Raw genomic sequence first — 20737 nt, forward strand, 5'->3', positions numbered from 1 at the left:
TTGCTACTTATGGTCAGAGTTGGGAAGTCACTAAGTACATTTACTCAAGTACTAAGTACAGATTTGAGGTACTTTGAGTATCTCTAATTTATGCTACTTTGTACTTACAGTATACTCCACTACAATTCAGAGGTAATTTGTGTGCTTATACTTACACTTTCCTTTAGTTACTTTACATATTATATGGAATTTATGATGTGAAATATAATCAACTCTTAACTAAAACTTAAGTTACACCTGGAGTAACATTCACAAATACCCTGCAAAGTAATTAGAACTAGTTGCACCTTTACCAGCTTTGATAATACACTCAAATGCATCAATAATTATAACCAGGGACCCTGCGGATGAGAGTCGTCTGCTTTCCAGTTGAGCCACAGCCCACACACTGGATCTACCTGAAAATACTGAGTAGTTTTTATTCCTGTATTTATTCATGTTTTTATTCCTAAATGTATGTATGCTTTCATTTATTTATACTTATGGCATGTTCTGACCTCTATATAAGTGAGGGTCTGAGCTCTCTTAATTCCATCGTGTCACCGGGCCCGGGTACAGGAAGGGTAATATCATTCTTATTATACATCCATGGGTATGAGCGTTGTGGTTCAATCGATCTGAAGCACTTTCTGAAGCAGTCACGTGGTATTGAGGGGCAGCGAGGCTTCGTTTGTCATCGGTGATGTCACTGGCCCAAAACGATACAAGCCTCGATACAAGGTTTACAAAAAGCTTCAGGGATTACTCGACACACGCTCCGAAGCCTCGGCGCAATACGTAACATCACTAGATTTAAGTACTTCTCCAACCTCTGGTAAGACTGCCTGTCGATGATTATTTGGAAAAACATACCCGGAAACGTTTTCTATGTTGTGATTGGACTGACGCTAGATGCGTCATTTACGCGCCTAGGTGACCTCAGCACATGCGCCGCTATGTTTTGAAAACCCGGACAGCCAAAGCCTCTCACTCATGCTCTCACTGCATTCTACAGCAATACATGTGCATACAATGATATACTTCATGATGCATCTAATGTAACAGAAAGGTAAAGCATGCCAAAGTCTCTGAAGAAGTCCTGCAGCGCTCAGACCTCCATCAGCAGATACTTCGGAGGTCTGAGCAGCAGCACTGTGCCTCAGTGTGGGACTAACAAGAATCCTGCCGAGCAGCAGTTCTCAAGGGGCAAGGTGAGGTTTGCTTTATTGAACGCATGCTTGGGTCAGATAAAAGTAACTTAAATAGGATTAGTGACCTAAAACCGTTTGTCCTGCAGAAGAAACTGTCCCCTGGTGATGGTTTTGGATTGCCAACAAAACGAGCCAAACTTTCTGTAAAAGACCTGCCGGTGGAGGATTTAAACTGTGAGCCTTCCTCCTTTCAGAGCAATACAAGTGAGTGTGTGCACCGCAAACCAAAAATGCTCACATTAACCCTACACATGTCACTCTCAGCCAAACCCGTTCAAGGCAGTTAAACCCTCCTGTTTATGGGAGAGGTTTGGAATTGACATGAGATAGAGCTGCTCATCATGTTTAAACCAACAAGTTAAAGATCCCTATTATACTGTTTTTCATCAATATGTTATAGGTCTCAGATATATACAAAACATGTCTCTGAAGTGTTTGGCTCCAAATACCAAACAGATCATGCATTGCAGCATCCCATAAACCCCTCTGTTTCAGCCCTGTTTCCAAAGTGCTGATTCTCTGTCTGTTACTTTAGATGAAAAATAAGGAGCCACGCCCCTCTGAGAGGTATTTGGTTAAAAAGAACACAATGGTGCTCTAGGAGGAGATTCAGGTGATAAGGTGGGGGGCTATCTTGGTTGGTGATTGGCTAATGGTTACATAAGCCAAAAACAATCGTTATTACATCATGAAGTGGCAAAAATCTGATCAGCTCATTTTCAGACAGGTTTTTATATAAATTGATCAAGACAAAAGGAGAGCAAATCTTTTTTCCTGAAACTTTCAGAATCTCTTTACACAGAGGGGACACATGTTTATGTATAAAAGACATGGAGAAGTGGAGTTTGGATAATAGGTGACCTTTAAATCGTTTTGACTAATATGCGTTGATTTGTATGACGAACTTGATTAATGGCAGCAAATCCTGTGCATCCAGGTAATAATGTATGAATAGGAAAACAAATATTTACGTTTGTGACGTTCTTTTATGGATTAATACTCTTTATAGTCATATTTCATCTGTGTTTCTTGACACTCTAGAGACACCGATCATATCAAGCCGAGGAGCAGCAGGCCTTTGCTCCTCCACCTTGGAGAAGCTGAAAGGCTTCACCTGCTCGACTGAGGCCGGTGATGGTGCTAGCAGTAAAATCTGTGACGGAGGAAGCAGTATCCGGCCTCCTCAGGATGTTGCTGAACAACACAGCAATACAAATAAACTTCATCAGCCTGGAGAGGAGGATGAGGAGGAAGGGGATGTTGAAGAAAAAGGGGGTTCAAGGTTTGCTGCTTCAAAACAGGTAAACTCTAAGTAAATCGTCTGTGTTTATACCAGCATTTAAAAATATTTTGCAATATTTTATTCTTTGCCTGAGCCATATCTTGACATGTAGAGGACACAACAACCTCTAAAAAAGGTAAGGTAAGAATGTGTTTACATGACAAACACTCACATCATGATAGAGCTCTTTGATCAATGGATTGTGGAAAAGAACATCATCATAATTTCTCTCTGTTAAACACGTTTTCCTGGCAGACAGGGGAAGGCTTAGCTTTCCTTCAGATAACAAACCAACACAAATGTTTGAGCTGTGAAGAGTTTCTTCATTCTGCTCAGATCTCTTTAAAAACATTATGACACTCAATCACCTTTCATTTCATTATTCTATATTCTTTACGGAGTGAAAGGTATTGCAATTAAAACAACAATAGCACTAACGTGATAGATCAGCCTAGCCAATACATGGGCTGATACGAAATGAATGCAGATCAATCAGTTTAATGTATTCTACACCTGTAAAGTTTTGTCATGCCAAATCGGGCCATGAGCGTAAAGTGGGGGTCAATTAGAGACACATAGACTCACAAAGTAAAAGCAATACCAGCATTGCTTCTGCCGCTGGTATCAAAAAGTTCCTCTACAGAAACGGCAACAATATGCTTGAAGTCAATTAGGATCAATGTTTTCATACTGTGGACATTTCTGTCATATAACACATTTTAGGGATCTTTGTTATAATTGTTTGGTTCTAGTATTTTATCACTCAGGGGACGTTAAGTACATTTTTTCTCACATATCAGTTGGAAATAAAGAACTACATTCTTTGTGTGGGGAAATGTTTCTACTAAAATGATTTCTATGTCGTCTTTTCTATTGCAGGCGTTCCACTTTTCTCAGTTTGCCAATTCAGGAGGAGGGGGAGGGGGAGTAAGGTTTGCAGATCTGAGTCCCCCCTCAGACTCGAACGCCCCCTCAAAGTGCTCAAAGAAAGTGTTCACCCCCCTGGAGCAGCAGGTGATCCAGCTGAAACAGCAGCACCCGGACGCGTTGTTGGCTGTGGAGTGTGGATACAAGTACAGGTTCTTTGGAGAGGATGCAGAGGTGAGAACTGTATCTGTGTTATTATGTGGGTGCAAGGTTTAAGATATGCCGGAATACATTTTTCTAGAACATTCAAAACATTAACTAACATTATAAAAAGAATGTGAAAAAAAGTACAGTGCTGAAGTTATTTCAAAGACATCTAATGTATTTTTTGCAGAGATATCTACTGCAATTAGCATGCTAATCAGCTAGCCCCAGCCCTTCCTGTCTTGTAATACCACTTGTTCCTCTATAGGCAATATTGAGTTGCTGTAGTGTCAGTCTCAAACATATACAAATATCTCACTGTGTGAAAGTCATGTTTCATGTGGTAGATATTTGTTTCAATGCAGGTTATAGGATATTTCCAGGTAATGGTAATTATCAGGGAATAATTTCGCCCTACATGTTTACCTTTTGACCTCTGACTTAGCTGACCAACCTTGAGCAGCCGTTATCTCCCATAAGGAGGGGCTGCTCTAGCAAGTTGTTGTTGTTACCAGTTTATGACCGGGCAACTCTCTGTCAGAGATAGTTATTGTTGTGGGAGACCTGGAACACAGGGGTCATCGGGGTGTAGATGACCCCGAGCCATAAGCGACAACAAATGTGATTCAGTTTCCTCAGCTGTTTAGTCTATCTATGGAAGAATATTGTCATTACACTCAGAACTAGTTAAAACCTGGAGCTACAGGAGGGTTCTTCAGAATTGATTGTGGCATCTCAACCGTGGGGCCAAACCGCGGCCTGTGACATGTCTTGTGAATTCTCCGGCTGAAACTCCAAATAAACCGTCAGTGTTTGCCATCAAAGCTCCAGCTCTCCTCGTGTCTCTCTGAGTCCTGACCCCAATTGCTTCAGAAGGTTGTCCCACAGTAATGTCCTTTGAAAAGGTGTCCATGTCTAAACTTTTGTGTTTTTTTATTATTATTGCTGTAGACCTTTATAAACATCTTACTTAAAGACATTTAAAAAATCATTTGTAACTTGGTTTAGTAGTGGCTGTAACATTTTTTTAAAATATTTGTATCTGATTATTACTGATTTGTGATTCTCAGATAATAAAATGTAACTTGTAATCATGCCATTTGAATCCTCCATTTCCATCACTTTTAACTCTTAAGCTCAAATTGTATATACTCTGCTGCTAGACCCAAATCATTTTGCCTGAAAACGCAACGTGGCCTCCTTCATCTAAAAGCCATGACAGATGTAATCTTTGTTTGTGTGAGCAGATTGCTGCAAAGGAGCTGAATATCTTCTGTCACCTGGATCATAACTTCATGACGTGCAGCATCCCGACACACCGTCTGTTTGTTCACGTCCGACGGTTGGTGTCCCATGGACACAAGGTGTGAAATATGTCTTGCATATATTTCCTATATAGTAGCTGTTTAGAGTTACGTTGTTTCTCAATATTATTGTCCTTATTTTATAGGTTGGTGTGGTAAAGCAGACTGAGACGTCTGCAATCAAGGCCTCAGGAGCCAATAAGAGCGCTCTCTTCGCTCGTCAGCTGAGCGCTCTGTACACCAAGTCCACTCTGGTGGGAGAGGGTATCCTTACAGACCCTGAATATCTGTGTGTGTTTCTGTCTTTCTAAAGTGGTGTCCTTGACAGTTTTTCTGAGATGTGAACCCGGTGTGCAGTCTGGGGGCTGTGGATGGGGGGGTCTGTGGTGACGTGGTGTCGGACCCCCTCGACAGCTTCCTGCTGTGTATCAGTGAGAGCTGGGACAAAGTAAAGAAGCAGCTCACTGTGGGGCTGGTGGTGAGTCTGATCAGTTCATATTCATAAAAACTACAGATGCTCTCAGGCAAGGAGCTGAATCAGGTTCTTCAGTTTAAAGCAAATTCATATTTATAGTTTATGTAAAAATAAGAGAAAGTTTTCATCTATATTTTGTACACATTATTTTGTTTATTTTTATGTAAAGGGTTTGAAATACCACTCTATTAAAATGTCATCTAATTTCTACATCTCTGTAGTCATTAAGGAGGCTTGGTCCATGCGGAGAAGTAGTGGGGTACTTTACAAATATGCATACATTGAGTGGGATAGGAGAAAATTCAATATGATAATGTATGGCCTTCAATGTAATCATATCTTGATTCAATGATATATGGAGATAAATAAGAAGTCCTATATCGGCATAGACTAATTAGGCCATATGACCCGGACATAACAGTAATTAATAAATAAATAATTGTCAGCAGTCAGAGATTATTTCAAATCTGCTCTTCATCAGCTCTCCCCTGAACATCTGTCGTCTTTGACTTACATTTGAGGAAGCGTTATCACTTCCCTTGAATCTACTGGATTAGCCAAAAGCAGATGTTTCTTTTTTTTTATTATTAAGAATTAAGAGTATTTCAATTTGTTTCCAAGATAAGGTTTCTAGATTTTAACTATATCACAAAATACCATAATGGTAATGGAAGATTCTTTAGCCCTGCGCTGATATCGAGGATAAAGTGTTGCAAGAACATTTAAAAAACAAGTTAATGTCTATCACAGCCGGTTGTAAAACGTGAACTTTGAGTACAAGCTGTACGCCTTTACCATAATCTGATTTAGAAGGAAAGCATGAGTGTGTGCATTCAGTTTGTGTTTGTGTTTGCAGGCAGTCCAGCCCAGCACAGGTGACGTGTTACTGGATTGTTTTCCTGATGATGCGTCTCGCTCCGAGCTGGAGGGTCGTGTCCTGAAGATCAACCCTGTGGAGATCCTGGTGCCCTCTGACCTCTCAGAGCAGACTCACAGACTCCTGCAGAGCATCGCTGCTGCCAGGTAATCTGCTGTCAGGCCACTAGAGAGCAGTCTGCTCCCATTTACATTACATGTCACTTGTTAGACGCTTTTATCCAAAGCGACAATACTAAGGGCAATCACCACAGGAACAATTTGGGATGAAGTGTCTTGTCCAAAGACACAGCGGAATGTTGACTGCAGCGGGATTTGAACCAGTATACCCTGTGATCTGAAGGTCAGCACACTAACCACTGAGCCACAACCTCCCTGTTTAGTACAGGACAGTATGTTCTGTGTGGTTTTAAATGTGTGTGTGTATTTGTGAGTTAGAGTTTGAGGGATTGTGTTCAGTTTTCCCCTCGACAGGTAGACAGTTTCTATCTCCATCTCTCTGGGCTTGTTTAGTTATGGACCACAGGGCCAACAAGGGGCCAACCACCAGGCTTTATCTATTTTAAAAGTTCATAAAGTGATCTTCCTCGCAAACGGAAGTTTTTATGATACTTGCTTTACAAATAAAGATTATTGCAAGATAAAGTATTTAGCTTATTTCATTGGTCAAATGTGTAAACATGTTAATACAAGTTTTCTGGTGGCCCTGAAGGCCCCAGCAAACTTTACTAATGATACATTGTTTTTTCAGGCTTTACAACTTTCTATCTGAGGCAAAATAAATAAATGCTATTTTTCAAACTGCAGCTGGTGGATTGTCCTATGGAGCAATCAATAAATATATATGGGTCTAAAAATTAATCCTTCTTTTCCAATCTGCACAACATTTACCATTTTTGAAATACATATAGGTGAATATTTTTGAATAAAGTTAACATTTTAGTCACAGTGTAAACAGCTTCATGTCCATCCAGGGTAAAATGTTCTATATCTATAAACTGATAGGATAAATGCAGATTAGCTTGTTTTTAGCAGTTTTTCATATGGACATTTTATTTCTCCTGCATGTAGATACAGCACAAACCTCACATAGCCATCTGGAAAACCGAATCAGGGGGGGTTACTACTTATAGTTTTACCTTTATCCCAATGTTTTGTTCAATGTTTTACCCCAACTACTCTACTCCACTTCACTTCAACTCTGCTTTATATAGTAGCTGCTCTTTTAAAGCACATAGTTAAAAAGTTCACATTCTCATTGTCGGTTCGAATGATTTCAGACATTTGGCAGTCAAATCCATTCAGTGATAAGGAGCATATATACGCAAACCAGGTACAACAGGGAGTTGTGAGTTTTTTTGTTGTTACAACCGACGCGCCAATGCAAAAACATACCTCAATATAATGAATGTAGGCTCCAGTGTTGACCAAGATACCAAACGGAGCTAAACCGTGCGTTTTCTTTTCACCGGCTGACTCACACGGTCAGCAACAGTGACTTTTGACCTGATGAATTCCAGAAACCTGTTGCCTTTCATTGTGCCGCCATTCAGATCCTCTTTGCTGACAGTCTGCACCCAGCATGTTCACACCAGCAGGGACGGGCTCCTCTGGAGGCTGCCTGTGATTGCATTATATTCTGAAAATGAAACGAGGGAGTGGGAGGCAGTGCAGTGGATTAGATTAGAGGGGAATAGTTAGATAAATGGGAAGGATCTCTGCCACTTTTTGTCTTTGACTCCTTGAACTTGCACATATCTCCTTATTCACCTTTTTCTTTTTATTCCGGTGGCTTCTTTTTTTCCCTCTTTGTTTAAATTAAATTCTAGAAAATGTGGTTCATTTGTATTCATTCCTCTCGGTCTTTCTCTCTCCCCCTCCTCATTTTCTCAGCCGTCTGTGTTGAGTGATTATAGCGGAGATGGGCCTGTAAAGGCCATTCCAATTATGTGTTTGAACAGCACTGCTCTCTAGCGTTGTGCTCATCAGAGACAAGACTCTTCTCAATTTGCAGCCTGTATCATACAAATACAGGGCAGCTCGGTCTGTTCTGCTCGGATAGAAAATTCATCACATTTATATTCACACAAGCCTGTTACAGATCACCATTACTGTAGACCTTTCACAATATTCTTCTAGTTGATTTTTTTTCCTCAATGATTTTTTTTTATTCATCCGACTGAAATGAATGACACTTTAAAAGCATAAATTATTTGGAAATAGATGTTTTGCAATGACACATTATATTGCTGTTAATCCCACCGATTAAAAATCTTAAAGCAAGAGCCACCCAGGCGATTTAGAAGAGGGGTTTTTGTGGCTGCTGACGTTAGCTTCACAGCCTCCGTGTCTCCGGGGTTGGCTGACGACAAGCGCCCCCTAGCAACGGGATGTATGTGTGTCCATGGAGAGGCAGGTAATGAGTCCCTGGGAGGATGGGAGTATCTTGGTTCAATATTACTTTACTTATTCTCAGCCTGGAGTCATGAGTCAGGATGAGAGCAGTGACATCGAGAGCTGAATGAATGATGCTGTCAACACAAAGGCTCTTGCTCTTTAAGATTTTAAGTCGATCACAGACACTCCGACACACAAAACATAATTTGTGTTTGATGTCGGTATGGATTTAAACGGCCACTCAGGGCTTTGTATTCACCCTACAGAAATAGATACTAATCGAGCGCCTTGATCTGTTTTGCACATTAACCTCTGCCTCTAACATCTCTGCCTTAACCTTTAACATCACTGCTTATGATTGATCACCATCACGAAGGCAAACAAAACAAAACAAATGTCTTATTGTTAAGAACCCACATCTGCAGTGACACATGATTAAACCCAGAAAAAAAAAAATTTCACATACTTTTCTCATTTGCCTTTTGTTTTGGAATTGTTTTTGTTTTTATTTTGCAAGATTCTGAGATATTTGTGTCAGAGGTATGTTTCTCCGCCAGTACAATGGAGGTTGATGGAGCTAATTTGAGCTTATTGTTGAAAACTGGTGTTTGAAAATCATACAAATATCTGCAAAACTTGCCTTCCCATCCACTACACTCTGTTCTGTGTGTAGTGCTATTAGAGTAAACATGTGAAACATTGTAAACATGATTCCTTTTTAACATCAGCATTATAGCTTCCTCTTTGTAACCATGTTAGCTTGCGGTTTTTGGCATTAAACTCAAAATACAGTTGCATCAATGCTTCTCTATATTTGAAAGACTGGTTTATAGAGAAATGTCTTGAGATATCTTGAATTAGCGCAATATAGATATAAATTTACTTGGCTACCTTAGCACAGCTGGATCCCATGGCTGTTGTGTCATACTCATATCATTCAATATCTTCAAGCAACAAAAACCAAAAAATCATCTTCTTTTATAGGGGTGGAAAGCAACATAAAATAATCTAAACGGTACTTAACAGAAGAGCGGAGCATGTGTTTCCTAGTTATTTAAGGGTACATTTTGACAAATTGGTGGCATAAACTTGAATGAGATTTGTTGTTTCCTGGGGCCTCTCAGGGTTTTGCAGGATGCCACACAACACTGCTGTGTCCCTGGATCGATAGCAGCAATTGTCGCTGTTCTCGTAAACCCCATAATATGGTTGAATTGACTGCTTAAATGATTAATGGTCGTGTTTGCACTGAGGGCACAATATGCGGTCTATTGATCACTAACATGCAATCTTTGCTCCCAGTCTTACCAGTGACTGAAGTGAGAGATAATGATTCTTGTGTGTGTGTGTGTGTATGTATGTTTGTGTGTGAGTTTAAGCATTAGGAAGTGGAAGAAAGAAAATGCTCCAGCAGCACTGTGTTCAAAGCCACGTGTTTGCCTTGGTTGCCCTGGCAACAACAGCGGACAAAGCAACCGAGTCCTTGAAAGCAGCAACGCCGAGCAAGTGAATGGAGAAATCGGGAGATGCAGTGTGTGTGTGTGTGTGTGTGTGTGTGTGTGTGTGTGTGTGTGTGTGTGTGTGTGTGTGTGTGTGTGTGTGTGTGTGTGTGTGTGTGTGTGTGTGTGTGTGTGTGTGTGTGTGTGTGTGTGTGTGTGTGTGTGTGTGTGTGTGTGTGTGTGTGTGTGTGTGTGTGTGTGTGTGTGTGTGTGTGTGTGTGTGTGTGTGTGTGTGTGTGTGTGTGTGTGTGTCCACTGAATGTGGTTGAACAACAGGATGGCTGGAACATGCAGTGCTTCTGTGTCTAATTTACCTCACAGACAGGAAAATGATCAGATATCAGAGGTTGTGTTTCCTTCATCTACTCATCTGTACAAGCACAACTTAAATCTATGCTGTCCTGTTGTCCTCCTGCAGCGCTCAGGCTGATGACCGAGTGAGAGTTGAGAAGAGGGACAGCGCTCAGTTTGAGTTCACCTCGGCCATGAACACAGCCACAGAGTTCTACTGCCACGCCCAGGAGAAAGGTGTGTTTGTGCCTCTGGGTGCTTTTTGGTTTTAAATCCTTGACTCTATATAACCCTCAGTTACTCACATACTCTCAATTCTCAATGAGAGCAAGACAGCCATTCAGCTCTCAAACGCTGGATGTGTGTAAGGAGTGTGCCTGTGACTCATGGCTGTTTTATCTGTGACATGTTTGTATTTCTGTATCCTTCAGGCTCTCGCTCTCTCTCGAGTGTAGCATCCTTGGAGAGCCCAGTGATCTGCTGTCTGGGGCCCCTCATCCAGTACCTCCAAGAATTCAACTTGGAGAGAGTTCTTAAAAGTGAAAGGTATTTGCACACTCAGCAATGCAGGTTATTATTTGCTATGAAATCCTTGGTAGAGCTGAAACGATTAGACAGTTCATTTACTAGGTGATTGCCTTCTTTAACTGCTGCTGCCTAGCTTGGCCAGGACTCTTGAGAAGAGAGAGAAAGAAATGTTTAATCACAATGAGATCTTCCTGGTTAAATAAAATACAATGAAATGGTTTAAATTGTATATTTGTATGTATTGTTCCAGTCACTCATAGATAGATAGGTAAACTTTGCTGCTTTTCTTTGTTATGCATACTTTTAAACTGAATCATTACATTACATTGCATTTAGCTGACGCTTTTATCCAAAGCGACTTACAATAAGTGCGTTCGACCAACAAAATACAAACTTGAAGAAAACAGAATCATATAAGTACATCAGGTTTCATAGAGCTAAAACATTTCAAGTGCTACTCAACTGGCTTTAGATAAGCCAGTCCTTTATTAGTATATAAGTGCTTTGTTAATAGTTCTATCGCTTGAAATGGAGTCGAAAGAGATGAGTTTTCAGTCTGCGCCGGAAGATGTGTAAGCTTTCTGCTGTCCTGATGTCAATGGGGAGCTCATTCCGCCATTTTGGAGCCAGGATAGCAAACCCACATGTTTTTGCTGATGGGAACTTGGGTCCCCCTCGCAGTGAGGGTGCAGCGAGCTGTTTGGCTGATGCAGAGCGGAGTGCACGTGCTGGGGTGTACGGTTTAACCATGTCCTGGATGTAGGAAGGGCCAGATCCATTCGCAGCATGGTACGCAAGTACCAGTGTCTTGAAGTGGATTCTAGCAGTTACTGGAAGCCAGTGAAGGGAGCGGAGGAGCGGCGTGGTGTGGGAACATTTAGGAAGGTTGAAGACCAGACGAGCCGCTGCATTCTGGATGAGCTGCAGAGGTCGGACGGCACATGCAGGTAGACCAGCCAGGAGGGAGTTGCAGTAGTCTAGGCGTGAGATGACAAGAGTCCGGACCAGAACCTGCATCGCTTTCTGGGTCAGCTGGGGACGTATCCTCCTGATGTTGTAAAGAGTGTATCTGCAGCAGCGGGTTGTAGCAGCTATGTTTGCAGTGAAGGACAGTTTGTTATCTAGGGTCACACCCAGATTCCTTGCAGTCTGAGTCGGGGAAACAACAGAGGTGCCAATGTTGATTGTTAGGTCAAGAGTGGGACAATCTTTTCCCGGAAGGAAAAGCAGTTCAGTCTTGTCAGGGTTGAACTTGAGCTGATGAGCAGACATCCACTGAGAGATGTCCGCTAGACAAGCAGAGATGCGTGCGACGACCTGGGTCTCTGAGCGGGGAAAGGACAGAATTAATTGGGTGTCGTCAGCGTAGCAGTGGTATGAAAAACCATGCGGGCTAATGACAGATCCGAGCGAGTTTGTGTACATGGAGAAGAGGAGGGGACCAAGAACAGAGCCCTGAGGGACCCCTGTAGTTAATTGACAATGGTCGGACTCGGACCCTCTCCAAGTTACCCTGTAGGTGCGGTCTTTGAGGTATGAGGTGAGGAGGGAAAGTGCAGAGCCTGAAACTCCAAGTTCTTGGAGAGTGCAAAGGAGGATCTGATGGTTCACCGTGTCGAATGCAGCAGACAGATCCAGAAGGATGATGACAGAGGAGAGGGAGGCTGCTTTAGCAGTGTGCAGTTCCACAGTGACAGCAAGGAGGGCAGTTTCTGTTGAGTGACCTGCCTTGAAAGCAGACTGGTGCGGATCCAGAAGGTTGTTCTGATGGAGATAACAGGAGAGTTGTTTAAAGACAGCACGTTCAAGTGTTTTAGACAGGAACGGGAGGAGAGAGACAGGCCTGTAGTTTATAACATCAGATGGGTTGAGAGTGGGTTTCTTTAGGAGAGGGTTTACTCTTGCCTCCTTGAGACTGTTTGGAAAGTGACCTTGGGTTTTGGACTTTCATTGACTTAACTTACAGTATATATTTCAAAAAGATTAAGCTAACGTAATAGATAGGGAAAATAATATATATACCACAATGTTTTTTGAAACTTATTTCAGATTTGAGTTAATATCCATATTTTCTCCTTTATACCAGTACAACATTTTGGGGTGACCTCCATTTACAATCCAAGAAGAAAGAGCAGTTACTTTTTCCTAAAATTGCTCTGATTTAAGTTAAAGAAAACAATTTTAACATTCTAGTCTTCATGGATGATTATATTATGCAGCTGTATTTAAATATGATTTCTTGCTCCACGCAGCTCATTTCGGCATCTGTCCTGTGAGTCGGAGGGTATGATCCTTGGTGCGGCCACCCTCAGGAACCTGGAGATCCTAAACAATCAGGTGAAGACGCATCTCTGCTGGCAGTTAGTGTAATGAAGGGGTGTACTCAATCAGGATGATAAATGGTTCACACGGCAACATACTTTATAATCCTCTTGTGTATAATTACTAAGCAGAAACATGCACACTTTGTCTCTAGCTAGTAACGACAAATGTGCTTTTTTAATTAAGTTGGCTAAAGCCAGGACTGTTTTCAAGTCTTAAGTCAGGTTTCTAATGTGTTATGGAAAGGCATGAAAGAGCACCTCAAAGGTCAGTCAGTTCCATACATTTAAGCTCTCAATTCAATTCAAATCATCAATTTTGTAAAATGTTCTTACAAATATTCAATGTTATCCTGTGTACTCTATCCCCCTCACGATGAATTAACCCCATATATGGCATTGTCCCAATTTTGAAATGAGACTTTGTCCGATATTGATGACATTCCCCTCAGCCTTAGCTGTGCTTTGTGTTTTTGGCTGATGAGCAGATGTTAGCAATGTAAAATGCTAAACTAAGAAGAGAACATGTTAACAGAATACCTGCTAAACATTAGAGTGTTAATAACAATAGTCATATGGAGCATTTTACTAAGCTAAAGTCAACATTCAGACAGAAAGGCATTTATGTGTTTTGTTTGAGTCAAAGTTCAGTGTCTCTAATCAAGTAAGGTCAAGTCTGTAGGGACTATGAGTTCAGTTGTGCTCTCTCTCTGACGATTGCCTATACACTTAAAGTTAATGCTGAGACAAAAACGTAATGTTTGTAACCATGCCTGAAACAAAGGCACCAAAGGTACACAAACAAACGTTTTGTTCATTGAAATAAGTAGAAATAGTTTACTGGAATGTTTCACCGAGCCTGTATAATAAAAAAAGGAAGGAATACAAGTACATTAGTATATCTAGCAGCTGCTTTAAGTGCATCATTCAAATGCCTACTGTGTGCATCAAAAATGACATATTGCAGTGTTGAGTTCATTTTGACATAGAAGTTGGATGTTCCTCTGTAATTGTTGTTTCTAATTTGGGTTGTGTGTAGAGTTTTGGCTCAATGAGCCCAATTTCTAAACAAGTATAAATATAAAATATGCAGGTCTATTGATCTGGCTATAGCAAGGTCACGAAACAGACAGCTGAACAGGTGCATGTCAGGAATCATTTACTGTAGAGTTGTAGTATTTAACAAACTTCAACATTATTTTTGTAACATTTACCTCAGTAAAAAAAGACTGGAGAGTAGAGAGAGTTTTCCATTTTTATCAAGCAACAAGGGTGTTGACAGCCGCCTAGCTAGAAATGTCATGCAGCTTACCGGCTGGATGGCCACCTTCTAGTGCAAATACTTTTTATATGTCAAGACTGTCCACATGATGTCTGTACACGTTGAAAAAATCAGCTGCCAGCGTTGTTGCACACTGTAATGTAATGGATGAGTTAAATTGTTGTTTCTCCGATCACAAGAAAATGTTCAGTGACTGTTCAGACTTGCGTGGGCGACGGCTCAAAAGTTCAGCACGACTCTGCTGCTGTGGCATGTTTGTCACACATGGAGTTCAAGCTGAGTTCAAACCTCCTCACCTGGCTACTTAAGGCTTCCCTCACCTGCCCATATCTATTACTTCATGTTATTATCCTTCCTGTGTCACAGTCAAATGAAGTCGTCTGTTTTGTGTTTGTGCCCGGTCTTTGGGTGACAGACAGATGGCGGGCTGAAGGGCAGTCTGTTGTGGGTGTTGGACCACACTCGCACTTCCTTTGGGAAGAGACTGATGAGGAATTGGGTGAGCCAGCCCCTCACACACCCGCAGTGAGTACAGGAGACCCTCTCTCTAAAGGAGCTTATCTAGGCTTGACATTCAGTTTCACAGTGCCCCAAAATAAATCTGAACCCTAGGATTTCGTCTTCCTAGTGCTTTTTTCCTATGCTTTCACTGAAAGAATAGTCCTGAGCAACAGATGTGAAAGACTACAATGTTTATCATCTTCACTGGTGTAGGTTAAAAATAATGTGTATTGTAGGAGTGCAAGAAAATATCAATCCACTTAGGTGTTGTGATATTGTGTTATTGTTTTATGTTTTGAGATACTGAATTGATTCTCAAAACAGAATAATAACACATTTTGTTTTAGTTAATACTAGTCAACATGCAAACATTTGTTGTAGACGGTAGCTCAGTGACATAAATAAATATTGAGAGATTTTTGCCAATACACAGCCTATATAAATATATATATATATATATATATATATATATATATATATATATATATATAAACAGCATATATACTATTGTATATGGACAATATAACATTGTATGCAATCATTTTAGGTTTAATTACTTGGAACGACACATGTCTTTGATTCACTTCTGCATTATTGAGCTCCAATAGGAAATGTTTTAATTTGAAGAAAAAAAATGAATATCCCTATCATTATGATTTAAAATGATTGTGATTGTATCTTGATATGACATGAATGCAGCATTAATCCAAAGCTGTTTACCATCCTTTGAATAATTCCTTTAATTAAAAGTCAGTGTAGCACAAGGATGTTCTAGAGAACTTAAGACAGCGTTCATCATCTGAACATTTACTTATTGTTCAACCAGTTGAGCAGTGTTTCTTAAAAGAGGAACAACCGCTCTGCGAAAACCCTTAAAAAATGTTCAGGGGGTGATGTCATTAAATACAAATACAGAAATGTACACGCAACACTTTTTCTACAAACATCTCTGAGTTAATTTATTGCAGTACCGTTCCACTTCTCTTCTCTGCAACGTAATTCTATTATCCATATTTGGATATTGTGTTGGTATTTTGTGTGTGTGTGTGTTTGTCCCTCTCTCTCCCACAGTGCAGGGATTACAGTTGGGGATTGGGCACTGCCCTCAGATTATACAGATAGCTCCTCTTCAGAATTTAAACATGTATAAAACCCAGATTACACGCAGTCACACGAAATCCAAGGCACACAGGGCAGCAGCACATGACAACCAAGCCTTACTTTATCTGCTTTTTTCAGACTATGTTTTTCATAATATTAATTTGTAACCTTTGTGTCTTTGGCACAATGACACTTTCCAGGTTATGGGCCATTTGGATACAAGTTAAATTAATGGTATTAACACCAAATACTATTTCTTGAAAAATACTAAAATGTGACCTAGGTTATTATTTTTCTTAAAGTCATAAACACATTAAATACTACAGTAATACACATGAAATCCATCTCCAGAAAAGATAACCCAAAGATACTGTAATCGCTACATTCAAAGCTGGTTGGCTTCAATTAGTTCAGGAAACTGGTAAATCTAAGAACATGAACATAATTTGTGAAGTTAATTGCTCTAAATTCAAAGTTACACTGCCTTTCAATCAAGTCTAATTCAGCTCCCCAAAATTTGATTGATGAACATTTTTATATCTTTGACTATTTTAATTTCATCTTTTCTATAAACTCTCTGATTTTGTGTCTGATCTGCCTCTCTGCTTTCCTTCTGTCTTTTCCCCCATGAACAGGTCTCTCTCAGAGAGGCAGGATGCTGTGCAGGAGATCCTGGAGTCGCCCTCCCTCACTCTAAGTTCCATCAAATCCCTGCTGTCACATCTGCCCGATTTGGAAAGAGGCATCTGTAGCATTTACCACAAAAAGGTAAAATGCAATAAAAGGAACACACTCATCTTTTGCCCCACTGATCATATTGTTTTTTCTACAACTGGTTATCATTAACACAGCATCTGTTAGCGTTGTGACACAGATCAAAACCGTCAGAGAAAAAGATCACAACTACAAAAATCTGGCAAAGGCATCAAGAAGAGCAGACCTCCTTTTCCTGGACGTTATGCATACAAATGAAAACCAATAAAATGTTCTCTCCCCGACTCCGTCACCCCCTTTTCTCTTTCTCTTGCTCTCTATCTCTTTCTTTCTCTCTCTTTTTATGACATGCATCTTGATTAACAGCACAGAGCAGTCACCTCATTGGCACTTACCTGATTGTCTCACACAATCTCATTTCCCATCGGATCCATTTTTGAAATGTCAGATGGCTCTTTTGTGTGTGTGTGTGTGTGTGTGTGTGTGTGTGTGTGTGTGTGTGTGTGTGTGTGTGTGTGTGTGTGTGTGTGTGTGTGTGTGTGTGTGTGTGTGTGTGTGTGTGTGTGTGTGTGTGTGTGTGTGTGTGTGTGTGTGTGTGTGTGTGTGTGTGTGTGTGTGTGTGTGTGTGTGTGTGTGTGTGTGTGTGTGTGTGTGTGTGTGTGTGTGTGTGTGTGTGTGTGTGATGAGAGGGTCACTTTGATCTGAGTTCATGTTCAACTCTTCTGGCTCCTTTTTATATATTGTTAAAAGAAAACGATCAAATGAGAACACACACACACACACACACACACACACACACACACACACACACACACACACGTGTGAAGATAGATGTGGCTGTGTGTAATGGTCTGTGTCTCTATGGCTCCATTGACATAATGGGAGGGAGGGCATGCTCCTAGTCTCCAGTCGCTCTATGGGTTCATAAAAGAGCATCTCGGGGGCTGCTGACATGGGGGACCATTAGAACTGCAGCATGTGATTAATGCCATAAACCACTGTCAGTGTGACGCCCATTAACCTTTCAGCACTTGGTACGATACTCTGAAGTCACTAATGGCCATTTGAAGTCGATAAAATCGGAAATATTAGCTATGTTCTGAGCATTGATTAAACATTACCTTGATTGAATCGTAATTCATATTCGGTTTTATGTTTAAAGCTGCAACATTGACGCAAAAGAGACATAAAGCTACTATGTTTGAGATAAAGGACAGCTGTGTTTCTTATGTTGTGGATTGTCAGCAATCACTAGAAGAGCTCAAATACAGACAAAATTAAATGAATATTTAGTACCTTTGTTCATCGTCTTTTTATAAGGAGCAGTCTGCGCTTTTAATTCAATACACTTTTTGTCAAATCGAGCCAATCTTTCTCCAGAATCACATACTCCACCTTTAAAGTTTCCATTAACAAATATTTCTTGTTGGAATATCTTAAATTATGTAAAATATCAATAACTTTTAAAAGTTCAGACTAAATCATCTTCGAGATGCATTTGAATGACATTTGTCTCACATGTAATGCAGTGAATGGCTGCGATTTTAGCTTTTTCTAAAGACTTGCAGACTGTGCTGCTGCTAATGATAGTGTTTCTCAGAGCGTTGGCTGTAATAGTTCGTCTCTCTTTAAGCTTTGCTGCCAGACCCATCGCTGACGAGATTTAGAGATCTAATCTTTCTGACTTGCAGACTCCCCCAGTAACACAACACACACAAACATTCACAGAGGGAAACAGATCAAAATAGCTAGTATTTTGTTGGAGAATAAAGATGCTATTTCCAATATATAGTCATTTTTTCCAACGTCGACCAAAGATTGCTCAAACATTTATCTTCATCAAAAGTAATGCATAACTGTGTGTGTTCCAGTGTTCCACGCAGGAGTTTTACCTCATTAGCAGTGGTCTCTCCCGCCTGGGGCTGGAACTGCAGGCCTTGCTCCCAGCTATCCAATCACAGATCAGCTCTGCGCTCCTCCGAGGCCTCCTATTGGACACTCCTGACCTGCTGGCTCCCGCCCACAGCCACCTCAAGGTGCTCAATGAAAAGGCTGCCAAGTGAGTATCCAGCAGCATGAAACAAAATTATTTGTTAGTGAAAGAGGAGGGACAAAGTACTTTGCACGAGCAGCAATACAAACAAAGTATTGAGATAATACAGAAAACCAATGGCCTTAAACAAAACACTTTCATGTATAAGTGATGCATTTTTAGAGCAGATTACTTACTGTTGCTTAACAAAGTTTTGTGTGAAAGTCTTAAAGGTCCCATGTCATGGCCATTTCTACTGATCATAATTCCATTGTTGAGGTATACTAAAATAGATTTATATTGTGCAATTTTCCAAACTCACATTGGTTTCTCATACAGCATCTCTGTAAAGTATGTATATTCACTCTCTGTCCTAAACGGCTTGTTGGAGATCCTGCCCCCCCCTCCCTGTGAGCCCATTGGCTGTCTGCGAGACAGCAAGACACAGCGAAACCCAGCCCGAAACCAGCCTGAGCACACACACACACACACACACACACACACACACACACACACACACACACACACACACACACACACACACACACACACACACACACACACACACACACACACACACACACACACACACACCCGCAGCCTCGTAACGTCCCACCGTCTCAGGCGGAGAAATCAGCAGAGCTGCAGCTGAGAAAAGATTGAGTGTGTGTGTGTGAGGAAGTCCGTGGATTGGTCCATTTGGACCAATCCATGGACTTAACTCAACGGCTCCGCGGACGTAACGTAACGGCTCTTTACGTTACGTTACGTCACTATACTCAAATACGTCACTATACCCAGGAAGAAAACAATGGAAAAAGAAAAAATCTCCAACGAGACATTCTGGGGCAGCATAGACAGGCCTTTTCTGTGTTAGAGTTTTACTCGCTACAGGGTGTACTTTGAGGGTTTTTGACTCTGCAGACCGTTTACATGAAGAAAAACCTTCATAACACACAAGGGGACGGGTAATAACCGGAAAAGCATGACATGGTTTTTGACTTTTTGCTTTGAGGATTAATCTATACATTTAAAGGAGAAATTATGCTAGAACATTATATAGAACATGTTCATGCTTCAAATAAATACAACTGAAAAAAACTTGGTTTCTTAAAGATGTTTTAAATAAAAAAACGAATTCTCTGTAAATGGAGGAATTGGTCTATTTGCCTCTTCTATATTGGACTAATTTTATGTAATCGCTAACTCCAAAAAGTTTGATTGCTAAACACTTTTGTATATGGGTAAATCTATAATTAGTTTTATCAAGTTATATGAAAATCTGAAAAACATCAAAGTACCAACACTGCTGAAGAGGTGGACTGACCAAAATGTTTAATGTCTTAGAAACTCTCCGGTATTGTGTGTCTATCCTGCTAAACATGCGTACTATTAACTGTTACTGCTGTCACATTTGGATTCTGTTTTTCTGTATTTGTGGAGGTCGGGGAATAAGACAGAGCTGTTCTCAGATCTGTCCGGCTTCCCAGTGCTGCAGGAAAGGAGGGAGCAGATCCAGACTGTCATCAACGAGATTCAAGACCACCGCAAAGAAGTCCGGCTGACGCTGAAGACCCCGGCACTCGACTACACGAGCGTCTCCGGACAGGAGGTACGGCCTGTGTGTGTTTGAGTCTGAGAGTGACAGACAGGTGGGAGGAGAGGGATTTGGCTGAAAGACTGAGTCACAGAGATGTGTGTGTGTGTGTGTGTGTGTGTGTGTGTGTGTGTGTGTGTGTGTGTGTGTGTGTGTGTGTGTGTGTGTGTGTGTGTGTGTGTGTGTGTGTGTGTGTGTGTGTGTGTGTGTGTGTGTGTGTGTGTGTGTGTGTGTGTGTGTGTGTGTGTGTGTGTGTGTGTGTGTGTGTGTGTGTGT

The 20737-nt window shown here is 40.9% G+C and overlaps 1 protein-coding gene across 1 annotated transcript in view; it reads left to right on the top strand.

Moving 5' to 3' along the window:
- The window catches only part of msh3 (mutS homolog 3 (E. coli)), a 53561-nt gene continuing 32824 nt past the window's right edge, over positions 1 to 20737 (top strand). The window contains exons 1-15 of the mRNA XM_079689488.1: positions 1 to 1190; positions 1277 to 1394; positions 2232 to 2491; positions 3352 to 3573; positions 4791 to 4907; positions 4994 to 5111; positions 5186 to 5325; positions 6179 to 6345; positions 10513 to 10622; positions 10817 to 10931; positions 13166 to 13250; positions 14932 to 15041; positions 16754 to 16886; positions 18704 to 18891; positions 20308 to 20476. Coding sequence (XP_079545614.1) covers positions 1056 to 1190; positions 1277 to 1394; positions 2232 to 2491; positions 3352 to 3573; positions 4791 to 4907; positions 4994 to 5111; positions 5186 to 5325; positions 6179 to 6345; positions 10513 to 10622; positions 10817 to 10931; positions 13166 to 13250; positions 14932 to 15041; positions 16754 to 16886; positions 18704 to 18891; positions 20308 to 20476 — 2187 coding nt within the window. The 5' untranslated portion in view covers positions 1 to 1055. The remainder of the gene's footprint in view (positions 1191 to 1276; positions 1395 to 2231; positions 2492 to 3351; positions 3574 to 4790; positions 4908 to 4993; positions 5112 to 5185; positions 5326 to 6178; positions 6346 to 10512; positions 10623 to 10816; positions 10932 to 13165; positions 13251 to 14931; positions 15042 to 16753; positions 16887 to 18703; positions 18892 to 20307; positions 20477 to 20737) is intronic.

The sequence above is a fragment of the Notothenia rossii genome (assembly GCF_949606895.1).
Source record: "Notothenia rossii genome assembly, chromosome: 6".
Classification (NCBI taxonomy): Eukaryota; Metazoa; Chordata; class Actinopteri; order Perciformes; family Nototheniidae; genus Notothenia; species Notothenia rossii.